At 41.1% G+C, this 21153-nt stretch overlaps 1 protein-coding gene across 2 annotated transcripts in view; it reads left to right on the top strand.

Annotated features, from left to right (window-relative positions):
* rbks (ribokinase) overlaps nt 1-21153 on the top strand; it is a 39414-nt gene that overhangs the window by 3544 nt on the left and 14717 nt on the right. The window contains exons 1-6 of one of the 2 annotated variants that reach the window (XM_071471105.1): nt 5359-5477; nt 7238-7370; nt 8394-8457; nt 8939-9001; nt 10526-10690; nt 19616-19707. In XM_071471105.1, coding sequence (XP_071327206.1) covers nt 5470-5477; nt 7238-7370; nt 8394-8457; nt 8939-9001; nt 10526-10690; nt 19616-19707 — 525 coding nt within the window. In that variant the 5' untranslated portion in view covers nt 5359-5469. Of the gene's footprint in view, nt 1-5358; nt 5478-7237; nt 7371-8393; nt 8458-8938; nt 9002-10525; nt 10691-19615; nt 19708-21153 lie in introns of those variants that run through there. The other variant, XM_071471104.1, reaches the window with a different exon arrangement.

Genomic DNA, 21153 nt, shown 5'->3' with positions numbered 1-21153 from the left:
AAAACTAACAGTTTAGGCTAGAAATGAAAAAAGCTGATTTTATGTATCTCTGTTTGAAATCAGTGTTTTAAAAAATACTTAGAATTTCAAGTGGTTAAATGTTATCATTGTGTATGAGTGGAATGTGCAACAAGCATAGCAAGCATAGCATCAGTAAGAGGACTAGGGCATAGAAAATGATCAATTGTCTTTCTTTAAAACATTGTTTCCCTTTATTATTATTAACCATCACGACCACAATTTTTCCTTGAGGTATTTTATTTTGACATGCAGGCTTGTGGAAAATATTGCATATGGGCTGAAGGGTGTTTTCCACCATGGCTTGAAATGGACTGTGCAGTCCTGTCTACACAAGAATAGAGGAAGTGGTCTAAAGTTAGATAATGCTGCTGCATTTTCAGTACTTGCCCTAAAAGCCCAAAATGTTATAGAGAACATCTGTGGTCTTACAGAGTTTGGTCCAACAGCTTTTAGGCCATTGGGCTAATGGTGGGCAGACTTCCGGTTCTAATCCTTTTGCTAAATACTTTAAATTTGAAAACACTTGCTGCCAGTTGCACAAACAACTGCTGTTCTATGTACTAAGCTATGAAAATGAATTAATTACTGCTGCAGGTTGTAAACTGAATAATCAATCTAGTCACTGACAGACGATTCAGGTGTGACCATCCCATGATAACCTGGCTCTGTTTCACAGAATCAAAGTGTGCAAATGATCTGGTATAATTACTGCTTACTAAAACGTCAGCATTGCATCATCCTTATGCATGGTGAGATTTGTTGAGCCGAGCAGGATCCATTCCCACAAATCAGTTAGTCATCAACTCCAGCACAAAGGCTTAGTTGAAAACAATTTGTCACCCTCATTTACCAAAACCTTTGTGAGGAATGACACAATCTCAAAAGACACAGAGTAAAAACATTGTCAAAAGTCTCCATGGGATCAGTACAACTAAATGCCCTCCTGGCAGAGTGAAGAATCATGTTTGTTTAGCTTGTGCAACTGTTTTGTCATACAGCTTGTGTTATATATTAATATGAAAATAACTGTCACCTGAGTGCAGGCAAATGGCGTTCTGAATAAACAACCACAACCTGTGCCTCTGGGAGAAAAGTTTTCTGGCATTCTTGCAAGAGCACGCACCCCTTCAGGTTGTCACATCACAAGTTGTCGCTCAGACTGTTCCACTAGTGCCCACTTATCAAAAACATATGCCCTCTCCTACTGGGGCTTTTCACGCAAGTATTTATTTTGTTGCTCATTAGCAATTCAACCAATGACTTTCTGCTTTGAAGGGCAGGAGTCGTCAATTAAAACCCTAATAAGCTAACGGGAAATGGCCTGTTTTTGGAGAGGGTGTGCGTGCATGTGTGTTTGTGTGTGTGTATGTGGGGTTGGGGCTTTTGGATGGAGGTCAGAATGCGGATAGGGGAGGGTAGTTGGAATACATTCACAGCCCTTCAAAGTGATATGCATGGCTTTGAAGTTAGAAATCCAGTTGTCTTGAACAGCCAGTGTTTGGGTGGCAGTACAATTGACTGACAGACAGCGTAGGCACACATGTAGAGACACACACGCTCACGTCGTGCCTCTTTCTGCTTCTGTGTTGCTATACGCTCAGGTCTCTATAGTTTAGCTATAAGTGTATCAGTCAGGCTGCAGAGAACTGTGCTGCTGTTTTACAGCATGTTGTTTGGTAGTAAAAGGTTGTGTTTAATTATCTACTATATGCAGTGAACAAAGAGGAGGAGCAGAGCTGCTCAGGCTTTTAACCCATTCTCAAAGCCATACAGTGCCCCCTACTGCCACAGCTTTCTGAGTGGAGACACTTTTCACCTGCTCATTGAGTTTCCAAAAATTCTGGAGAAGAAACACAGGATTGTTTCTATTAAAGCAAAGTGATCAAACCTTAATTTAATGTTTCCACTACAATGGCTCTAAAGCCAAGAGTCACAAATCTGGAAGAGTCTCTGTTCGTGAACTCATAATCCTTTGTCCAACTATATCTCAAAAGATTCCTCAGCTCATAATCTTGGTTATTAACATTATTCCGTTAATCAGTTGAACGAAAATTAAGCTGCAACAATTTAGATAATTGACAAATCTTTAAAGAATACTACAAAAATGGAAAGAATTGACTGGTTGCAGCTTCCCAGATGTGAATATTTTCTGTTTCTCTCACACTTCTTCGACAGTAAACTGACTGTTAGTCAGATAAAACTGGACATCTGAAACAGTTACCATGAGCTAACATTTTATGGACCAAATGATCAGTCAGTTAATCAAGAAAATAATAATGAAATTTATTTCCTAGTTACCATTAATGCTGTTTTGCTTTTATTCTTCAAAGATCAAGATTACTTTGATTTGTCTGCTAAATGTTTCAATATAACCTTTTCAGACCATGTGACTATGTTTCAGTCTGACAGCCTTTTATGTGAATGTAAAAAAAAAAAAAAAACATGAAACAAAGCTGTGATGTTTCTATAAGCACCAACAAATTCAGACACAGAACAGGTTGATAAGTGGCTGATTACATCCCCTGAAATCTGCTATTTCTGACCATCAGGCAAATAATAGCAATATGCACATGTCTCCAACAACTGCTCTGACCACACACACACACACACACACACACAAAAAGAAAAAAAAAAACGCCCACATCCTACTCTGACACTGCACTTCTTGTTGGCACAGTGGCTTGCAGTGTCCGTGTAAGGTATGCTGTCTTTGCTCGACCTGTTCTTTAGGTCCCCTCACCTTGTCCTGATTTACTGGAGCTTCAGCTACAGAGACGTTGTGGACAAGAAACATTATACAAGATGAGAACAAAGCGTCTCCTCTTAACGCTGCATAGAGTTGAAAAACCACTTGTCTGAGTCACAACGTGTGCTCTGTGACGTCATCAACGTTATCAGTCATTTTAGAAAAAATTGATCAACACAGGCTAAAACGTGACTGTGACTTATTTTGCAACTGATAAATCCGAATTGGAAGGTTGTGTTTGAAACCAGAAAGACAAGCTCTAGTTTAAACTTTGGAAAACAAGCATTTCAATTTGTTTTTGTCTGTTTCTACTTCCCCTCGCTGCTCGCCAACAGCTGAGGAATGACTTTAATAGAGACGGAGGCGAGGAAAACAAGAGCCAGCCTTAGAGCAAACGTTTCACGTCACTGAACACCTGCTTTGGCCTTTTGGTTCCGTGGGAGAAAATGCACTGAGGTTGCACTTTAGCACATAACTGCCCTGTTTGTTTGGTGCACTCACCACAGACAACAATAGCCAAGTGTCTCTCTGGGCATGAAGAAGCGTGGGTGGGTTTATTTAAGAATTTGGAAATCTGTTTATCTTACCTGCCAGTTATCCGGCTTCAGGTGGCTGTCAGCCAAATGTGGAGTCATTAGGTTCAAATTTAAAGCTGACAGTGTTTTTAGTGTTGACAAAGGTGGGGCTCGTCAATTATCACCAATTTCAAAAATTAGTATCTTAACAGTTGTCATGAGCATTCAAATGTCATGACTAACTGTGACACACAGCAGATCAGTTTCTCAGCACTTTTATAAAATAGGAAGGCAGAACATTGGTTTCTGACCTGTGCAGGAGGGACACAAAAAAACATGATAATACTTTCAGCCTTAACACCTGGCAAAAAGACTTTCTGTCAGTCAGGTTACTGGCATCATGCACTTCACTAAAGAAAGGACCAAAGAAGAAGTAGAGCTAGATTCAGAACCATAAACGGGTTATCAGGATGAATGGATTCAGACACCGGGAGAACTCACTGAGAGGATAAAGCCTCTAACAGAAAATGGTCACAGGTGGTTTGTCAAAATCATAAAAAATCATAAAACAATGGTTTTGCATTTTAGGAAATGCACTTACTTATTTTCTTGCTGAGTGTTATATGAGAAGATGTATACCACTTTCATATCTGTCAATTGAGTATTAAGCAAGAGCCACAATTAGCTTAGCTTATGTCAGTATAATTTTAACATTTCACTTTTCTTCTTAAATCAGTCAAGTCTATTGACTGAGATTTAGGTCTTTTGTATTTCTTTGTATTTTAGGCCTTATTGTGGTCTTATTGGTGGTTGTGTGTCTGACTGTTTCTTGTCTGGATTTCCTCGAATGTTGTTTCCACTGTGAGTCTGGCAACCTCACACTTGTATTCAAAAAGTAAGATAGAATATGTTAATCTGTGAGTGAGTGTTTAAGGTGCTGCTATTTATTTATTTTATTACATTAAGGCAGAGTCAATCTGTTTCACCCAGATTTGAAGTGAAGCTAAGCTAACCAGCCTAGCTTGGCCTCAGACCAGCGCCGCCCGAGCCAAAGGGTTTGTGGATGGTAAAATGTTGTCATAAGCTTGTTTTTCACCCTGTTGTTGCTCTTTTTTTGATGCTTGTGTATGTGTGAGAGTGTGTTTGTGGCAGCTAAGCTAACCAGCTTAGCTTAGCACAAAGACGCTAGTCATATTGACCATACACATGTGAGAGTGGTATCCCTTTTTTTCTTTATGATTGACATGCATTGAGTGGGTTTCATGAAGGACACTGGAGACATTTTGAGAGAAATGTATTTTAATAATGTCTTTTGTATTCTTGCAATATTTTTGTTCTGTTTTATACATTGTGTATAAGGCATGTTTACTGGTATATGGACATGGTAACCACTAAAAAAAAGTTTTCTCCTGACTAAACATAGCCTCTTAATAAATTGAATAACTTTGTAGATGTAGGAGTGAGTGAGCAAGCACCACTTTTCCCACCAGAAGTCACACGGTGGTGACACAGGTGGGAAAAATTTAGTAAGACAGCTGCACCAAGAAGCAGAATAGGTAATGTGTGTGTTGAGGAGGTGTGTGCGCTTGTGTTTGACCTTTGTTCCGTTTCCTTTTCACCACTTTTTAGCCTCACTGACCCCACATCCTGTTATAGCTTTGGGCATTTTAGTGTTTTCACACGCCGGTGCAAAAACAGCAGCATTTATAACAGCCTCCAGTGTTTGCCACCGGCGTCTCATTTACTGGAAATCCTGGGATTGAGTGAACTTACTGTAATAGCACACCTGCCACAAACACACGCTCACACATACACAAGCATAAAAAAAGAGCAACAACAGGGTGAAAAACAAGTTTACGACAACATTTTGCCGTCCGCAAACCCATGGGCTCTGGGCAGCGCTGGTCTGAGGCCAAACCACAGCGCTCCGACATACAGTATGAAGCTGTCTGTCGTCTCTCCCCCATGTTACTCATCACCCACCGTGTCTCTGTGATTGGAGGAATCAGGGAACAGACAGCTTGTCCTGAGGGCGCCCACCTGTGGCATATCAACCTTGAGGGGAGGGGCTACCTAACCCCGATGAGTCAGGCATTACTGGTGTGGCCAGTGTCAAGTTGAGACATTTGTTTTGCTGGTTGCATCATTTGCAAAGTTGAAGACACTTGCGTGGGTATATGTGACTGAATGTCTAGGTAAAGTATCTTGTCTACTTATTGGAGTGATGAAGCAGTTTTTGACCCCAGTCTCTGTCTGTGTTTTTATTGCTTCTGTTGTGTTTAAGTTTGGAAAATATGACAGGGAGAAAAACTCCCTGTGCCCACTGTGAAAAGGTTTGCATTTGGTTTATCCTCACATGACCAAAAGATAAAATGTTTCCCAAAGGGCAGAGGGGTGAGGGGGCTGTCTTAATGATTGAGTGATACTCAGGGTTCCCACACGTCCTGGAAAACCTGGAAAACAGCTGACCAGTTTTCCAGTCATGGAAAACACGTGAAGAATGAGAGAAGTAAAATGTCCTGGAAAATATCGTGTTGTCCTGGAAAATTATTTCAACATCCTCCTGTTCAAGCTCATGTTGACGTTCAAATGGTACACTAGTTTATGGACGACAGTATTTTTAATAGGCTGCTCTCAGTTCTGTTTGGAAATTTTGTGAACATGCCCCGAGGTTACATCATGTGTGTGCAGGTTTGTTACATTATCCTTTAAATGTACTTAAGTCACCTTTGGCTGCTAACTGTGGTAGTTTTTATTAGGTTTATAGGGTTGCTGCTGAGAGTTGGATAATAATAAATGGGAAGTAAAGATAATTGTGATACATTTTATTTACATAACACTTGCCAAGCAATTGCAAACAATTTGTCATAATTTCATAATTAATAAAGCATGTAAAAGATGATTTCATAATAATAATATAAACAATATATGATATCTAAATATATAATATATAAATCAGACTTCCACAGATACGAGCACATTGATGTATCCTGTGATATGAGCTGGATCATTACTGAAAATGTCCTGGAAAAGTCCTTGAAAATGATCTTAGAAAAGAGAGGGAACTGCGATACTGTTTAAGGTGCTCCACTGCGAATGCTTTGATTGCCAAGTACTTTATGACAAATAAATAACACATAAACATTACAAATAACAATATTTGCAGCTCCATTGCTTCACATTGTGCTAAACAAATAACAACCCTCACCAACCAGATCCAAGTCAGTTTAGTACAAATTGTGATTGGCCAGTGGGCCATGCAGAACTCACTGTCTGCGCACCAGGAATGACAGGCACACAGTGAGGGCCGGTAAAGAGACAGATGGTAAATCATGGACGGTCCACAGATGCGGCGGGGTTCCTGATGGCCAGTCCGACTGTGACAAAAGGCTCATTGTCAATGTGTTTGTGAGTGAGAGCAAGACCGGGGCAATGAGCGGCTGAACGCATCAATGCACAGCTCTGCAAAGAATTTTTTACCCATTTGCAATAGTAAAGAAATTGAATTTGTGGTCAGTGTTGATATTGCGGTGGGCTGCCACAAACAAATCAATGAAGCACTGAGATATAATCCTCCGCAGACTCCACAGAAACCTCTTGTTTGTGTGTGTTTGCACATTTTCCAGTGATAAACACATACCGTAGTTTCATCAGGGAAAGATTTGGCCCTGAAGTGTTAGCTTCACATTTTGACACCTCCTTGGTGAACACTCACAGAAAAAGAAAAAAAAGGCAATTTGCAAAGTTTGATGGAAAAATTTGCAAACTTTTATCCTCAGTGTAGGAGACTGTCGAGATGAAAAAAGCCTTAAAATCCAAGCTAAGCATTCCTTTAACTAGCGGACTCTTTCTTTTTTGTTCCCTAAATACCATGAGGTTGTTTTTGTGACTGCGTGCTCCTTAAAATTGTGCTGAATGTTTTTTTTATTTTTTATTATTTTATTTGTCCCCTCAGCCAGGCACCGAGGCTACCCAAAGCAGGGGAAACCATCCATGGTCACAAGTTCTTCATCGGCTTTGGAGGAAAAGGGGCCAACCAGTGCATACAGGCTGCCAGACTGGGAGCCAAAACTGCTATGGTCTGCAAGGTATGACAGCGCAGTCAAGTTTGCAGCCATACTCTGTATCAGTTTGTGTTAAAGTGTGTGTTACTTTGTGTTTCTTTGTGTTTGTAGAAAAAAAGGTTATTTTGCTTGTCCAAACTTTGGCTCATCCACGTCCTACTCAGTGCAAATAATCAGCCACCAGCTACCAAAGTCCACCAAGTAGTTAACAACTCCCCAAAACCTTATAGCTTCATTCACACCTTGGTCATCTCACCACATCAACTCCCCATGCCTCATTTTCTCTTGATCAATACCATACTGCATGCATACGCCCACCCACGCTTGTGCGCCTTCAAACAAGCCTATTCCCATACCATACAACCCCAAGTCTCCAATCAGTAAGCACAGCGTTGCCTTTCAACCTGAGCACTAAAGCACCGAAGCCCCACCTCTGTCAGAACAAAGAGGCCCGATCGATAACAACCCAGTGCGGGAGGAGCTCTCCGGGCATGGGGAGAACCCAAAAATAGACAACCCGGGCTTGTCAAAAACATCGAAGACAGAAGGCCGCTCTTCAAAGAGAGTGGGGCCAAGCAGCCAATACCAGCCCATCCCACTATCACAGGCAGCTAGAAGTGCCCGCATTTTGGCACGTTTTTTGGAAAGCGTGGGTTCGAAGTAGGCGCCTCGGGGCAAGGTGGGGACCCCTTCCACAACCCAAAGTAGCTACAGATGTGGACATCCCACTGCGGATCAGGGAAAGAGTGGAAGGAGGGGAAAGAAAACGAAAGCGAGGTGGGCATGAAGAGGCGTGAAGGCGGGGTTATCTTGTCTTCAAGGCTTGGCGCAGCTGGTCGTGTGTTTGCGCGTGTGCGTTTGTTGAATTTGTGTGTTCGTCCATGCACATTTTCGGCGGCGGCACCATGCCAGTATGCTGGCAGGGCACAGGAAAATCCATCCCAACTGAGATTTGAGTATACCACTTTTCAAAAGTTGCCGCTAACCAAGTCTGACCCTGCTTGACACTCTCTTTGTTGTAATCGTTTTGCCTTCAATCTTTTCTAGGTTGGTAAAGACTTCTTTGGAGACAATTACATCCAGAATTTCAAGGACAGTGGTGTACACACAGGTAAGATGGAGGCTTTGTTTTTTGCTTTACATGCCAAATTGGTTCCCATTTCCATGGTGCATGGCAGAAAGTTCACTTTCAAGAGCAAGTGTTGCTTTTTTTTAGCCTGCATTTTGTTGATTCTTTTTAGTTACTCAAGGCTTTTGGATGTACTGGAAAGTTTGTCTGTTGTTGTAGCAAATGATTGTGAAACCATTTTGATTATTTATTTTTTTTAAATGTAGATGCTTTTCAAAGGTTGTGCTCAGTGCACATATCAGACTTCAGATGTTTACTGCCCAAAAAAATAGTGACCTAAACCAAATGCATTCCAAGGATTTAGTAGTGATTACTGTTAGAATAACATTTTGTTTTTCAGAGGTGCGTTGATGAAAGTTTTTTGTCAAGGCAGGAAAGCAACAGATTTCTTTTTGCAGGACAGACAAATAATGGATGCTTGTAACCTCTGGTTTGTACCTTTCATTTTTCCTCTCTGTCTCAGACTTTGTAGGTCAGACCTCTGACGCAGCCACAGGAGCTGCCTCCATCATTGTCAACGATGCAGGTAAATGCTTTTGCCGCTCGCCCATATCGTAATCCTGGAGTTGTAGAAATGATCTTGTGCACACGCGTGCTATAAGCCCACTCTCTCTGGCTACTACACACCTTTCTGGCTGCTACACACACACACACACACACACACACACACACACACACACACACACACAAACACACACACACACACACAAACACACACACACTGTACACCCAAGTATTAAGTACTGCCATTGACTCACCACTGCTCAAATGCTCAAATGATTGTAATCACCGGATACACACACACACTCTCACACACACACACACACACACACACAAACATGAATGCTTGAGTGCACCAAACCATGCTGAGTATCCACATGGAGAGCAATTTCTGTCATGGAGCAAATATAGTCAGGTGATGACGTGTGGATCCCCTCCTGGATTTTCATCCCCTCACTACCACTTAACACAGTCAGGAAAGCTTATCCTCATTTGTCATTATGCAGTTAACTGTTTGATTTCAATGTTTGGAAAGAAGAGAGAGGTGCAACTTACAGTCGTTCACTGTGAAATTAAGAATTAAGACATAATGACCCATAAAACAATCTGCACATGCTGTTTCACATTGTGTGAAAAGGTCAATTAAATCAAATGTGTTTAGCTACAATATTTCTTTAATTGATGAAAGGGAAAATTCAAGAAAAAGAAATCAACCCAAAGATAAACTGTGACACATATCAGAATATTAGGTTCATGTGTTTAACATTGGGTTAATTTAAAGGTCCCATATTGTCTTTTCTGATTATAAAGCAGATCTAGGTTCTATATTTATACTGTGAAAGTATCAAAGCCTCAGTCCACAGAGAAATGCACACAGCCTGTATTCAGAAACTGAGCCTTAAAACGAGCAAAGCACAAAGCAGTCACTGCTCTCAGCCATGCTCCAAGCCTGGCCCACCTGGACCCACTTTCCAACCTTGAAGGATTTGGTTTCTGAAAGTGTTTACCTGAAATCTGCCATATCCTCTCTTCTGATTGGCTCATCGACCTGTTGTTACGAGAGCTCCAGAGAATAGCCTGAGAGAGGAGATGTAAAACTACACTGAGATGGTTTGTGGGGCTTAAAACCACAAATATATCTTCTTATGGATATCAAGCCTTTAAATAAGTGTAAAATATGAGACCTTTAAAATATTTTGAAGGTTATAGTTTAATGACAAATTGAGAGCATACTTAAAGCATTAATGAGGCATTTTAACAAGCACCTGAAGGTCACAGGTTATTTGCAGCACATTTAAAATGACAGTGATTTTTAATATATAACAAATGTTTTTAAGGCAGATGGAATAGGTTATTTAAGTCTATTTATTTATGTAGTGTACTTGTACACAAGAGTGCAACAAATGTGAGTATACAACAAGTCACCACAGTTTCTTACATTAAAAAGCCTCAATTTAATCCTAGTGATGGACTTTAAAGTTCCCACGAGTCTCACAGTGATGACATGGTGCCTGTATCTTCACACGTCTCCTGTGGTGTCCTCGGGCAGGTGAGAATGCCATTGTGATCGTGGCCGGTGCCAACATGCTGCTGGGCAACGAGGAGCTGCAGGAAGCTCTTCCAGCCATCGGTCATGCAAAAGTGCTGGTGTGCCAGCTGGAGATCAGTCCGCAGACATCCTTGCGGGCACTGCGCATGGCTCAGGAGAACAAAGGTCAGTGAGTGTGTCTGTACTGTGTTCCATGGCGTGGCCACTGCACATGTGCAGGTCCTTCTGGAGCCTGAAAGTTTTTTGGTTGTTTGTTTTTAAGTAAGAATGATGAAAAGTTTGACAAAGTACTGTAATGCTGCTCTTATATAAAACAGAACAGGTGGTTACATTTGCATCCCATTAACTGTGTTTATTTCTACTGCCTGTGGTCTCGAAAGGCTCAGTCAGTCCTTTGTTTGACTGAAGAAATTACAGGCATTTGTCTGCATATATAGCACAAGAGTTTAACTTAAATAAAAAGTCATTTTAGATGGATGACCAACTGACCATAACTGAAATATATTGTAGATCTCTTCCTATTTTACACAAACCCTGAAGAGTACCGTAAAATATACTGTAGTTTTCTATTAGTTTATCAAACAATTTGAGAGGGACAGCCGATTAAAACCATGTTTTAACTTTTGGAGGTGGGGGTGCTTTATATGTGGAACACACCCACTTTTAAGTGATACTCAAACTAAAATCTTTCTTTAGAAAAGCTCCTCCCATGGGGGCTTGAAATGCGCTGTGGTCAGTGTGGATTCATGGTGTTACAATGGATCCTGACAGTGATGGAGGAAGAAATGTGTCCAAAAAAGTATCAGAATATCCATAGAAACTTCTCAAACCTCTTCTGCAATGAAATCCACTTCTCTGTTGGCCATCTGTGTGCTCAGTATCTTCCAAATCCTCGTAGTTTTGCCAGAATATGGCTATATACACATGCTTTTCTCTTCATCCTGATGCACGACCCTGTTGAGCCCGCTCCTCTTTGGCCATGGGAAATGCTCTGTCTGAACTCTTGGTACTTGCAGTTTTTATGAACACAACTAAACACACATGTCTGAATAGGAGTTTGGTTTGAATAACTAGCTGCCCTCAGTCTCGTGTTTTGATTACAGAGTGTTTGAGTGATGTGCCTGGTAGACAGTCAGTAAACTACTGAGTATGACTGTAGGAATGTAGACCAACAAGCAGGGAGGAGGAAAGTACAGAGGCTAAGCTATGGCACACCAGTTCTGACCAAATTGTCAAGTAAAATAACTGAGATTTATTTAGCTGTATTTTTGGGGAAACGGGAATTGATTTTTATTTTGGAAAACTACTGGAATCCGTTCCATGTTGTGTGAAACCAACTGCAGTCACTGTTTTCCGTGAGGGAGCAGATTATAATATTTTCAGCCACCCTTCAAGCCTGCAGGATCTGAGTGAATGCTGTTGCAGGCAGCATCAAAAACAACACAAATAAAAAGTTTTTTATTTTGCTGCTACAGCCTCACTTGGTCTGGTGTGACCAGTAGCTTATGGCTAATTTCAGCTAGTGTTGGAAAACTTCAGTATGTATGCTGGTAGATAACTGAACAAGTTTGTTGACTTCGTGACTCCTCTCCACTTTTAGACCATGTTTTCTAAGGCCACTGATAAACATTTGTTATAAAACAATGGTTTTATCCACAACTGATTAAGAGGATCTAGTACATTCAGGAAATTGTATATAGCATCGCGTTAAAAAGCTTTTTTTTTTTGCTATTGCCCTTTAGCATTGACAGCTGTTTATTTACCAGTCTAGAAGAAAACCTGCGATTTCAGCAACAAATTTAATTCCTTTCCTCACCAAGAGCTGCATCCAGTGGTGGAAAGCAACACCAATGTTAACTCATGTCTCCAGTCTGCCCTGAAGATGTAGCGCTGTATTATAACTTCTTGTAAACAGAATGATGGCTGAAGCTCTTGTCAAGTGAAAGTCACCACCACCTGCTCCCGGCAAGAAACCACACTCGGCGACAGAGGAAACTCACAAACAGCCCCTTTAAATATGATTTTATGAAACTTGCACTTAACTCAAGATCACCGAACTTGTCTGTCGTGTATTAGTCTATTGATTTATCAGTCTGTTTTTTTTAAAGCCTGAGATTGCCACATCGTAGGATAGAAAAATACAGGAGCGGATGAGAGGATCCCTTGAAAACAGTCATGTGAAGTTTCTGCTCAAATTCCACATTTACACTCTTGAGAGAGAAGCTCATCACTGACTCATATCTCTTTATCAAGATAAGAGTGAGGAGAGGACAATTGAAATATTTTCACGAGTAGTTGATGTGTCCCTGCTGCTCATATTCTACATCAAGCACCGCGTCCATACACATTTCTAAAAGCCAACAGGATCCTTGTACTCCTGCATAAACAAAGTCTATTTTAGACCACCGCCCTCCCTCTGTCCTTTCCTTGCCTCCACTTTTTTTTTTTTTTTTTTGATAAACAGGTTACTGAGCTAATCATCTTTAACAGCATCCTATTATTAGAAGCCTTCCACGTCATTCAAGACGTCTGGGGAGCCTCTCGCCCCTGTCATCAGGGCCTGTCGCTGGTAAACGCTCGCTGCAGGCCGCCAGAACGAAAGAGTCGCAGCCATAACTGTGTTGCAGATGGGATACCCAGATGGCCTCGCCGAGTGCCACCCTCTTTCCCCAACCCCCCCCCCACCCTCCTCACCGTGTTGATCGTACCACGGGATTAGGCATGGCATGTGGCGCCAGGAGAGAGGCAAGGCGAGTGAAGATGCTTGGCAAGGATGCCACCTCAACATTGCTGCACCAGAGCATTGCGTAAATGCAGTTCTCTGGAGAGAATGAGTGTTAATGGGTTTGGCGGCGAGGATTTAATGACGCGGGGGTGAAGCGCCGCTCAAATTACGCAAATGTCACCATCAAGCCACACGTACTGTGGATGCCAGCTCTCAGAAACACTTGTCGAGATAACCTATCAAGAAGAGTTTATTCTTCTTGCATGTAATTATTTTAGAAGAAAACATACACTACCAGTCAAATGTTCTGGCTGTTATTTAAATTTGTTTAATTCAATGTCTCAACAAATAAATGAAGATTTTAGAAGCAAGGAATCGTGGAATCTTCTTGCTGAACTAAATTTAATCGAAATGTGTGACTCATTCAACAGCCGACAACACACATGGCTTCTTTCTACCATAGAAATCTAATATGGTTCAGAAAGTTGATGTCTTACACTTACAGGTTACTTTGCTTTCACCTTGTGTCCAGTTCACCGCAAACCAGCTCCATGGTTTGGTTAAAGTCTGGAGACTGTGCTGCTCTTCATCATGTGAAGCCACCGTCTGGTTCTTTTCTTCTAACGTTTGGGATCATTATCTTGCTGTAGGATGAAGCCCTGACCAACCAGTCCGTCTCCTGCCTCTTTCTCACCGCTCCAACAGCAACACACAGCACTGCTTCCTGCAGTGCAGTATAGTCCTAACAGTACATCAGAGAGTGTAGTAACACAATTTGCTCCAACGCTGCCTCTGTGCAGATGGAGGGTTACTTAAGTCATTAGCAAAAGTCGCAGCAGCTGTAGGAACTGGCTGTATTAAATTTCAAGGCTTCATTTTCTTCCATTGCTGCAGGAAAACCGGAAGCTAACCAGTTTCTTAATCCCTGAAAAGGCCTGTTTTCTACAAAATGCCCAGCTAACTGCTTACCTTTGTACTTTTTAAAGGTCCCATTTTCTACACTTCTCTAGTGATGTACTTGAAGTGTTGATATCCATAAGAAGATATATTTGTGGTTTTAAGAACCAAAAACCATCTCAATGTAGTTTTACATCTCCTCTCTGGAGGAGCTTCTCTCTGGAGCTCCAGTAACAACAGGTCAGTCAGCCAATCAGAAGAGAGAGTCTGAGTCTCTCTTCTGATTGGCCTACTGTTTGAGTGTAGGGAACCCAAACTGCAAGGTTAGATGGTGGGTCCAGGTGGGTGGGGCTTGGGGCGTGGCTGAGAGCAGTGACTGTTTTGTTGTGACATCACAAAGTTCCAGAAGTCCTGGCGACTGGTTTCTGAATACAGGCTGTGTGCATTTCTCTGTGGACTGAGCACTTTGATACTTTCCCAGTATTAATATAAAACCCAGACCTGCTTTATAATAAAAAAGACATGGAAATCTGACTTTATACTATATGGGACCTTTCAGGTTATTCACTGGATTTGAGCTGCTTACACCTCATTAAAAACTGAAAAAATGGGACTGTTCTAAAATGTTTTACTGGTAGTATATCTGGTAGTATATGTAGTTCATTGCCATCTACCAGTTAATGGAATTTAATTAATTCTAAGGAAATGCTAGAGTTGTGTAGTGTCACTCTTTCTTCCTTCCTCTGTCTTCACCCAGTCTTCCTCCCCCTCCTCCTTGTCTGAGCAAGAAGCCGCCTTTATATTTCTCACCAGATGCAATTAGAGCCTCTTAAAGCCCTTTCACATACTCACTGATGACTCATTTCTTTTATGTGTGTGTGTGTGTGTGTGTGTGTGTGTGTGGATGTAAGCGTGTGTGCGTGATCTCTGTCTCACTGTGTTTTCCTCTGCCATTGTTTTCCATCCACCTTTCCTCCTGAATCGACCACGGCAACAAACTTCTGTATTTTTCTACTTTCTGGACTGTTCTGCCTGCAAACATGCAACCAGACTTTGAACCTCCGAGTAAAACATCCCAGAGTCATGACACACACACATACGCACACTCAGCCAGACATGACTCAGTATGCACACATCCCAGTATTACCACATCTGTCCCAGCAGCTGAGCTTGTGTATTTGTGTATGTGCTGTGGTTTCACTAACACCTTAAGAGCAAAACAAAGCAACCTGACACCACACGCCAGTTAATGTGACATCTACAGTGGCAGATCCTTGTGTGTCGGGGATTTCACACAAGCTCCTCTTGTGTGCACATTGATAAGCTTTCATCCTCAGCAGTCTTATTGCGTGCATACTTCATGAGCACCGGGTCTATCCAGTTGAAATCAATACTTAAGTTACACGCTTGACACAAACAGCGCGGTCACACCACAGATGGAAGCTAAGGGCGCAGATAGCGAAAGTCAACATCAGACGTCCGACCAGTTCCGTTCATGGCTAGAGACAATTATATGATTGGCAATAATCTGAGCATGAGTAAGTCTTTTACACGATTCAGTGATACTTACTCTATTCATCCTTTTTTCATGACATGTAGTGTGTGGTTTGTGTTTACTTTATATTGTGACTGATGGCTGTCTATTAATGCCAGTGAATTACTCCCCGTTTGTTATTACAATTGCTCCAATTAATAAAGCTTACGTAATCAGCACAGGGTTTGCATGTTTCTGTGCTTGTTTGCTGCAACGTTTGATATGCATGTGTGCATGTGTCAAACATGACAAGGGAGAGGAGGAAAGACTGCTGAATGCTTTTCATCTGACCTGAAGAGAATTGCAAAAGTGAGTGTTAGGAATATATATTAAAAGTCCCATATTGTATATAGTAAGCTTTTCATGTCGTTTTTTGATTATAAAGCAGGTCTAGGTTTTATATTAATGCTGTGAAAGTCTCAAAGCCTCAGTCCACAGAGAAATGCACACAGCCTGTATTCAGAAACTGAGCCTTAAAACCAGCCGTCAGGACTTCTGGAACTTTGTGATGTCACAACAAAGCAGTCACTGCTCTCAGCCACGCCCCAAGTCCAGCCACCTGGACCCACCATCCAACCTTGCAGGATCTTGTTTGTCTGAATGTTTACCTGAAATCTGCTATATTTTTATTTAATCAGTCAGAAAACAGTCAGCCAATCAGAAGAGAGACTCAGATCCTCTTTTCTGATTGGCTCATTGACCTGTTGCTCCTAGAGCTCCAGAGAGAAGCCTGAGAGAGGAGATGTAAAACCACATTGAGACAGTTTTTGGCTCTTAAAATCACAAATATACCTTCTTATGGATATCAACACTTTAAATAAAACACAGAAAAGTGTAAAATATGGGACCTTTAATTTTGTATTGATTTGAGATTTGATATGTTACTTATTACAATACAATGATATTTATCAGGATACAGTAAAGCAAGGCAAAACAAAACAAAAAAAAATCTATTTGTTTAATTCTGTATATTAATGGTTTAAAACTCTGACGTGTTGTGACCTCTTCATCAGGTCAGATATGGTCAAACCATAATGATTATACAAGTACAGTAGAAGTTTCTTTATTTGTTCATTCAGACTTACTGAAACACTAAGGCATCAAATCTGAACATCCAATAAAGACTTTTTATTTACCTTCTGTCCTTGGTCCGCCTGAAGAATCTCTTCTGTGAATGCCTTTTGCATCCTGAAGAGCAGGCTTAAGGATAAAGCTCGCATTATTCAGTAGTCAACAAATAATTGATCCAGCTAACTAGTGCCACAGAGCTGCACTGACACAATTAAGAACACATAAATGAGCCATACTGTCAAACAGGGTGACATATTCCTTCATTACAATAAACACACACACTGTACTTTATTTTGAGTCAGTCCTAAATACACTGTCCTGCTGCTGAAATACTCACCACAGGACCAAATGTGTATTAATCTGTCACTGGAAATAGTGCCCAATAAACAACAACAACAACAACAACAACAACAGCAAACTGTTTGATAAATGTTTGCTAAAAAACAACAGTGATTTTTGATTTTGAGCATCTTGAGGACTTCTCGTGTATGTTGGTATAAAATTAATCATCATTTGTATACTTATATCACTTATACACAAGTTTTGTATTTGTAACTCATTTTTGAAAACCTACTTCTTCAGTGGGACCAAAATGGTTTGGACCATAGACTGTAAATAAAGATGGACGTAGCCTCCGTGATGTCATCCTTAGGTTTATGAAGAGAAGTTTTGAAGCTCAGAGTGGGGTGCTCCATCGTCATCATCTTGGCAGTGCCTGACTCCACCTAACTCCCGGCTAATCCAAAAATTGGCAAAGAGGAGGGGCGTGTGTGGAGCCAAGACTTTGGTGAAAGCTGGTTTCTGGCAAGCATACGCTCACCCACCTGTCACTCAGAGCAGCCACGCCCTCCTCAATTATGCAGAATTTTAATTCTTAATAAAAATTTAAACAGGTGAGTTATATAAAAATTCACCTTCTGTACAGTTATAAAGGACGAAATTAGCTCCAGAACCACCAGAACCATTTATGTACCAGGCTGTAAACATCTTTCTTTCTGCTGTAAAGTTATACATTTAACATGGGAGTCTATAGGGATTTAATCACTTTTGGAGCCAGCCTCAAGCGGCCACTCGACGTACTGCAGTTTTTGGTACTCCAGTGTGGCTTCATTTTTTCAGCCCTGGTTGCCACTTGGTTTGAAGCTGAATAAGCTGAATACCACAGACAGAGTAGGGAAGTAGGGAAACATCATAAAACACATTTGTTTTGGTCTTTTCGCAGGTTTGTTTGACAGTAACATTGCTAGCCTTGTTCTTTAAGGATCCCTGAACTCACTGCATGTGAGTCCTTGGCCTCACCACTCTGTGTTTGAACAAAGTAGCAAGTGTAGTTTGGTAGTGTGCTATTAAACATGTGATAGTACCATCTAAAATTTACACTGTGACCCTAAGCAGCTTATTACAGGGGTGAGTGTTGGTCGTCTCAGTGGAAATGAAACCTATAGTCAGCTTAATGAGCAACACAGGAACATGTGTCACCTTCTGTTGTTGTTCTTAAAGTTTCATCACCCTGTCAACGGTACCAAGGAATACAAGAACGAGAGACGTTAAAAACAGTGGTTCGAGTGAAAGATGAGATGTTAAGCAGATACAGGAGGCTAGAGGCGAGGGGGAAGACAGAGATGCTTCCTTTTATGCAAAACTGAGGCATCACATTTCAGCGATGTCGCACTCGTCTTGGAAACCGGAACGATGGAAACTGAGGAGCAAATCAGTTAACAGAGAGAGAGAGAGCAAGAGAGAGAGAGAGAGGCAGGAAGAGCTGGAACGAGCCCAGTGTCACTTTTTTTTGTGACATGGCCTTGGCTCATGTGAGTATACATATAGTACAGTATGAGTGTGTGTGTTAAAAACAGAGAGCGAGAGAGACATTATTTCCACTTTTACTCGCGAGCAGCCCAGTATCCACCTCAAAGCGCCAGGTGGCCAAAGCCCTGCACAAACCCACGCAGCTGCTCTCTTATGTGCCCACGCAAACACACACACACACACAGCAACTAGGCACACACTTTTGCACAACAGACTTTGATGTCACCAACGCTGAACATATATTTCACTCACTCTCACACACACACACACTTTCATGAGGCTTTATTTTGTACACAGAGATATCAGAATTAATCGCTTCGTCAAGCTGGGCTTATCCTCACACATACACAGAAATCATGGTATTAGATGCATTAATGCTCCATGCTCATGAATATGCATAAGACAGTGATATGCAACACGTACAGAGGATTACTTATGACAAACACTCTTGCTCTCTCGCTCACTCTCTCCCTGTCTTGCACTCCTTAACATGCACAGAAAGGGTCACAACTCATCTCACCCACACACTGACACACATATATGGGGTTATGTGCCTCATGTTTTATCGTCTCCACACACACACACACACACACACACACAGTTCTGATACTGCAGCGGTTACAGTGTACTACAGAAAGCTACAGGATGTGAGGCCGTTTCCACCAGCCTTTTTTTTTTTTTTCCTGTGGTGTTATTTTCCAGGGAGTGCTAATTTAATCGTTTAAAAGGTGTCTTTTTATAGAAGCTTATCCACTTGAGCTTTGCCTGGGAGAGCAATCCCCAAAGGTAGCCCACTAGCCTTTGTTCCCATTGCAAGTTTAATTAAGGTAATTCCAGACCTTGACAGTGAAGCTTAGCAAATGGAAAAGAAACATCACACAACTGTGAAACGTGCCACCGAGGGATGTTGTCAAAATTGGATCATCTTAAAAGCAAGCTGACGACTATGACTGGGTTTATCACTGAGAACAAGTATATTTTTTGAACTGTTGTAATGACCACATGTTATACTGAGTGCCTTGCGGATTGATTGCAGCCTGGTTTCTTGTTACAGTAAAGACAATATTCAACCCCGCACCGGCCATCCCTGACTTGGATCCAGATTTCTACAGAGTCTCTGATGTGTTTTGCTGTAATGAGTCTGAGGTGATGAATCACACACACACTCACACTCACGCAGACCCGCATACACGCAGCTCACAGTGTTTATCACAGCAGCATTTCTGCCTTTCTCACAGATGCACACAGTCACATTTACAAGGAAGCAGCAAGGAAATGTATTGCATTGGTTAAATTGTCTTTTCGTGTGCAGACATAGGCAATTTTAAGTGACAACAGTGGCAGATTTACCGTCAGAGAGCTCAGTAATTTTTGAAATAACGGATTCTGAATTTCTTACAGAGGTGCCAAAAGCCGGCTTCTAATTTTTAGCAGGGAGCCACAGATTTTTCTGTCAATTTAAAAATTCTTCTACTTATACACAGCTCTTTATGGTTTGGCACCTGTTTATTTCACTTATTCTTTGTTGTTTTATGTATCTCCACAAGGCCATAGATCTTCTACAGCAGTTCTTCTAAATATTCCATCATAAAATTGGGGAAGTGGCCTTCATCCATTATACACCTAAACTACCTATATTACCTATACACTATATTAGAGGGGTGGGCTCAGTGGACATTTTTAAATGACAGCTGAAAGATGAAACCTGGTCAGTTTAGCTGTTAATTAGCTCTCTCGTCTTTTATTTATATTTTTTCATTCTATTCATTCTTGCAATTCTCTTTTTTCTTTAAATAATTTATTTATTTATTAGGATTTCCCTGTCTTAACTCTCTCTGTCCTTTTATATTTGTCAGAGAACGCTAAGATGCATACTGTGTATGAAAAGTGCTAGTTTATTATTATTATTATTATTATTATTATTATCATAATTGTTGTTATTATTATCATTATTATTATTGTTATTATTATTTTTATTTTTATTATCATTAGTGGTAGGCCTAGTATTGAATAACAACTGTCACTAACTCCTCTAGATCCATGTAAAACTCAGACTGTTATTTTATTCTGACATAGCCCTGTATCATCCTCGATTGTATTTTCAGACAGTTTTACTTACAGAAAAAAGCTTTTCAGGTTCAGGTGCGTTTGGCAAAAATAGAGGTGAAATAATATTGGCTAAGGCTGAAGATTTGAACTTTCCCAGATCGAATAAAGATCAGACCCGATAGGTCAAGCAACTCCTGATTGTTGAAATCATCAGATGCTGCAGTTGAAATGTGTCCAATCACCACATAGTAACACTGGAAGACTTGTTGTGCAGCCGGGAGTCAGGCACAGGTAGAAATATTTCCTCCCCTCTGTGAAAGGGAACAGATCAGAGGTTTGAGATGTTGTGAGCGCCCACACGCCTTTTCACAGCGAGTCAACTCTACCTCCTGGGTCATGACCCCCACCGACACATCAATAATCCCACTGTAGCCTTTAGCCATTCCTGTAAACTCCCTGGTATGAAGAGGGGAGTAAGTATCTCTCCACCCTTTTACAGTAAAAACTGGTGTCATGGCACCTTGACGTCTTGACTGTCAGCTG

The sequence above is a fragment of the Trachinotus anak genome, unplaced genomic scaffold (assembly GCF_046630095.1).
Source record: "Trachinotus anak isolate AG129_WGS33_773 ecotype Australia unplaced genomic scaffold, CSIRO_AGI_Tana_v1 ptg000033l, whole genome shotgun sequence".
Lineage (NCBI taxonomy): Eukaryota > Metazoa > Chordata > Actinopteri > Carangiformes > Carangidae > Trachinotus > Trachinotus anak.
The sequence above is the reverse complement of the archived record's forward strand: the minus strand, read 5'-3'. Positions and strand labels throughout refer to the sequence as shown.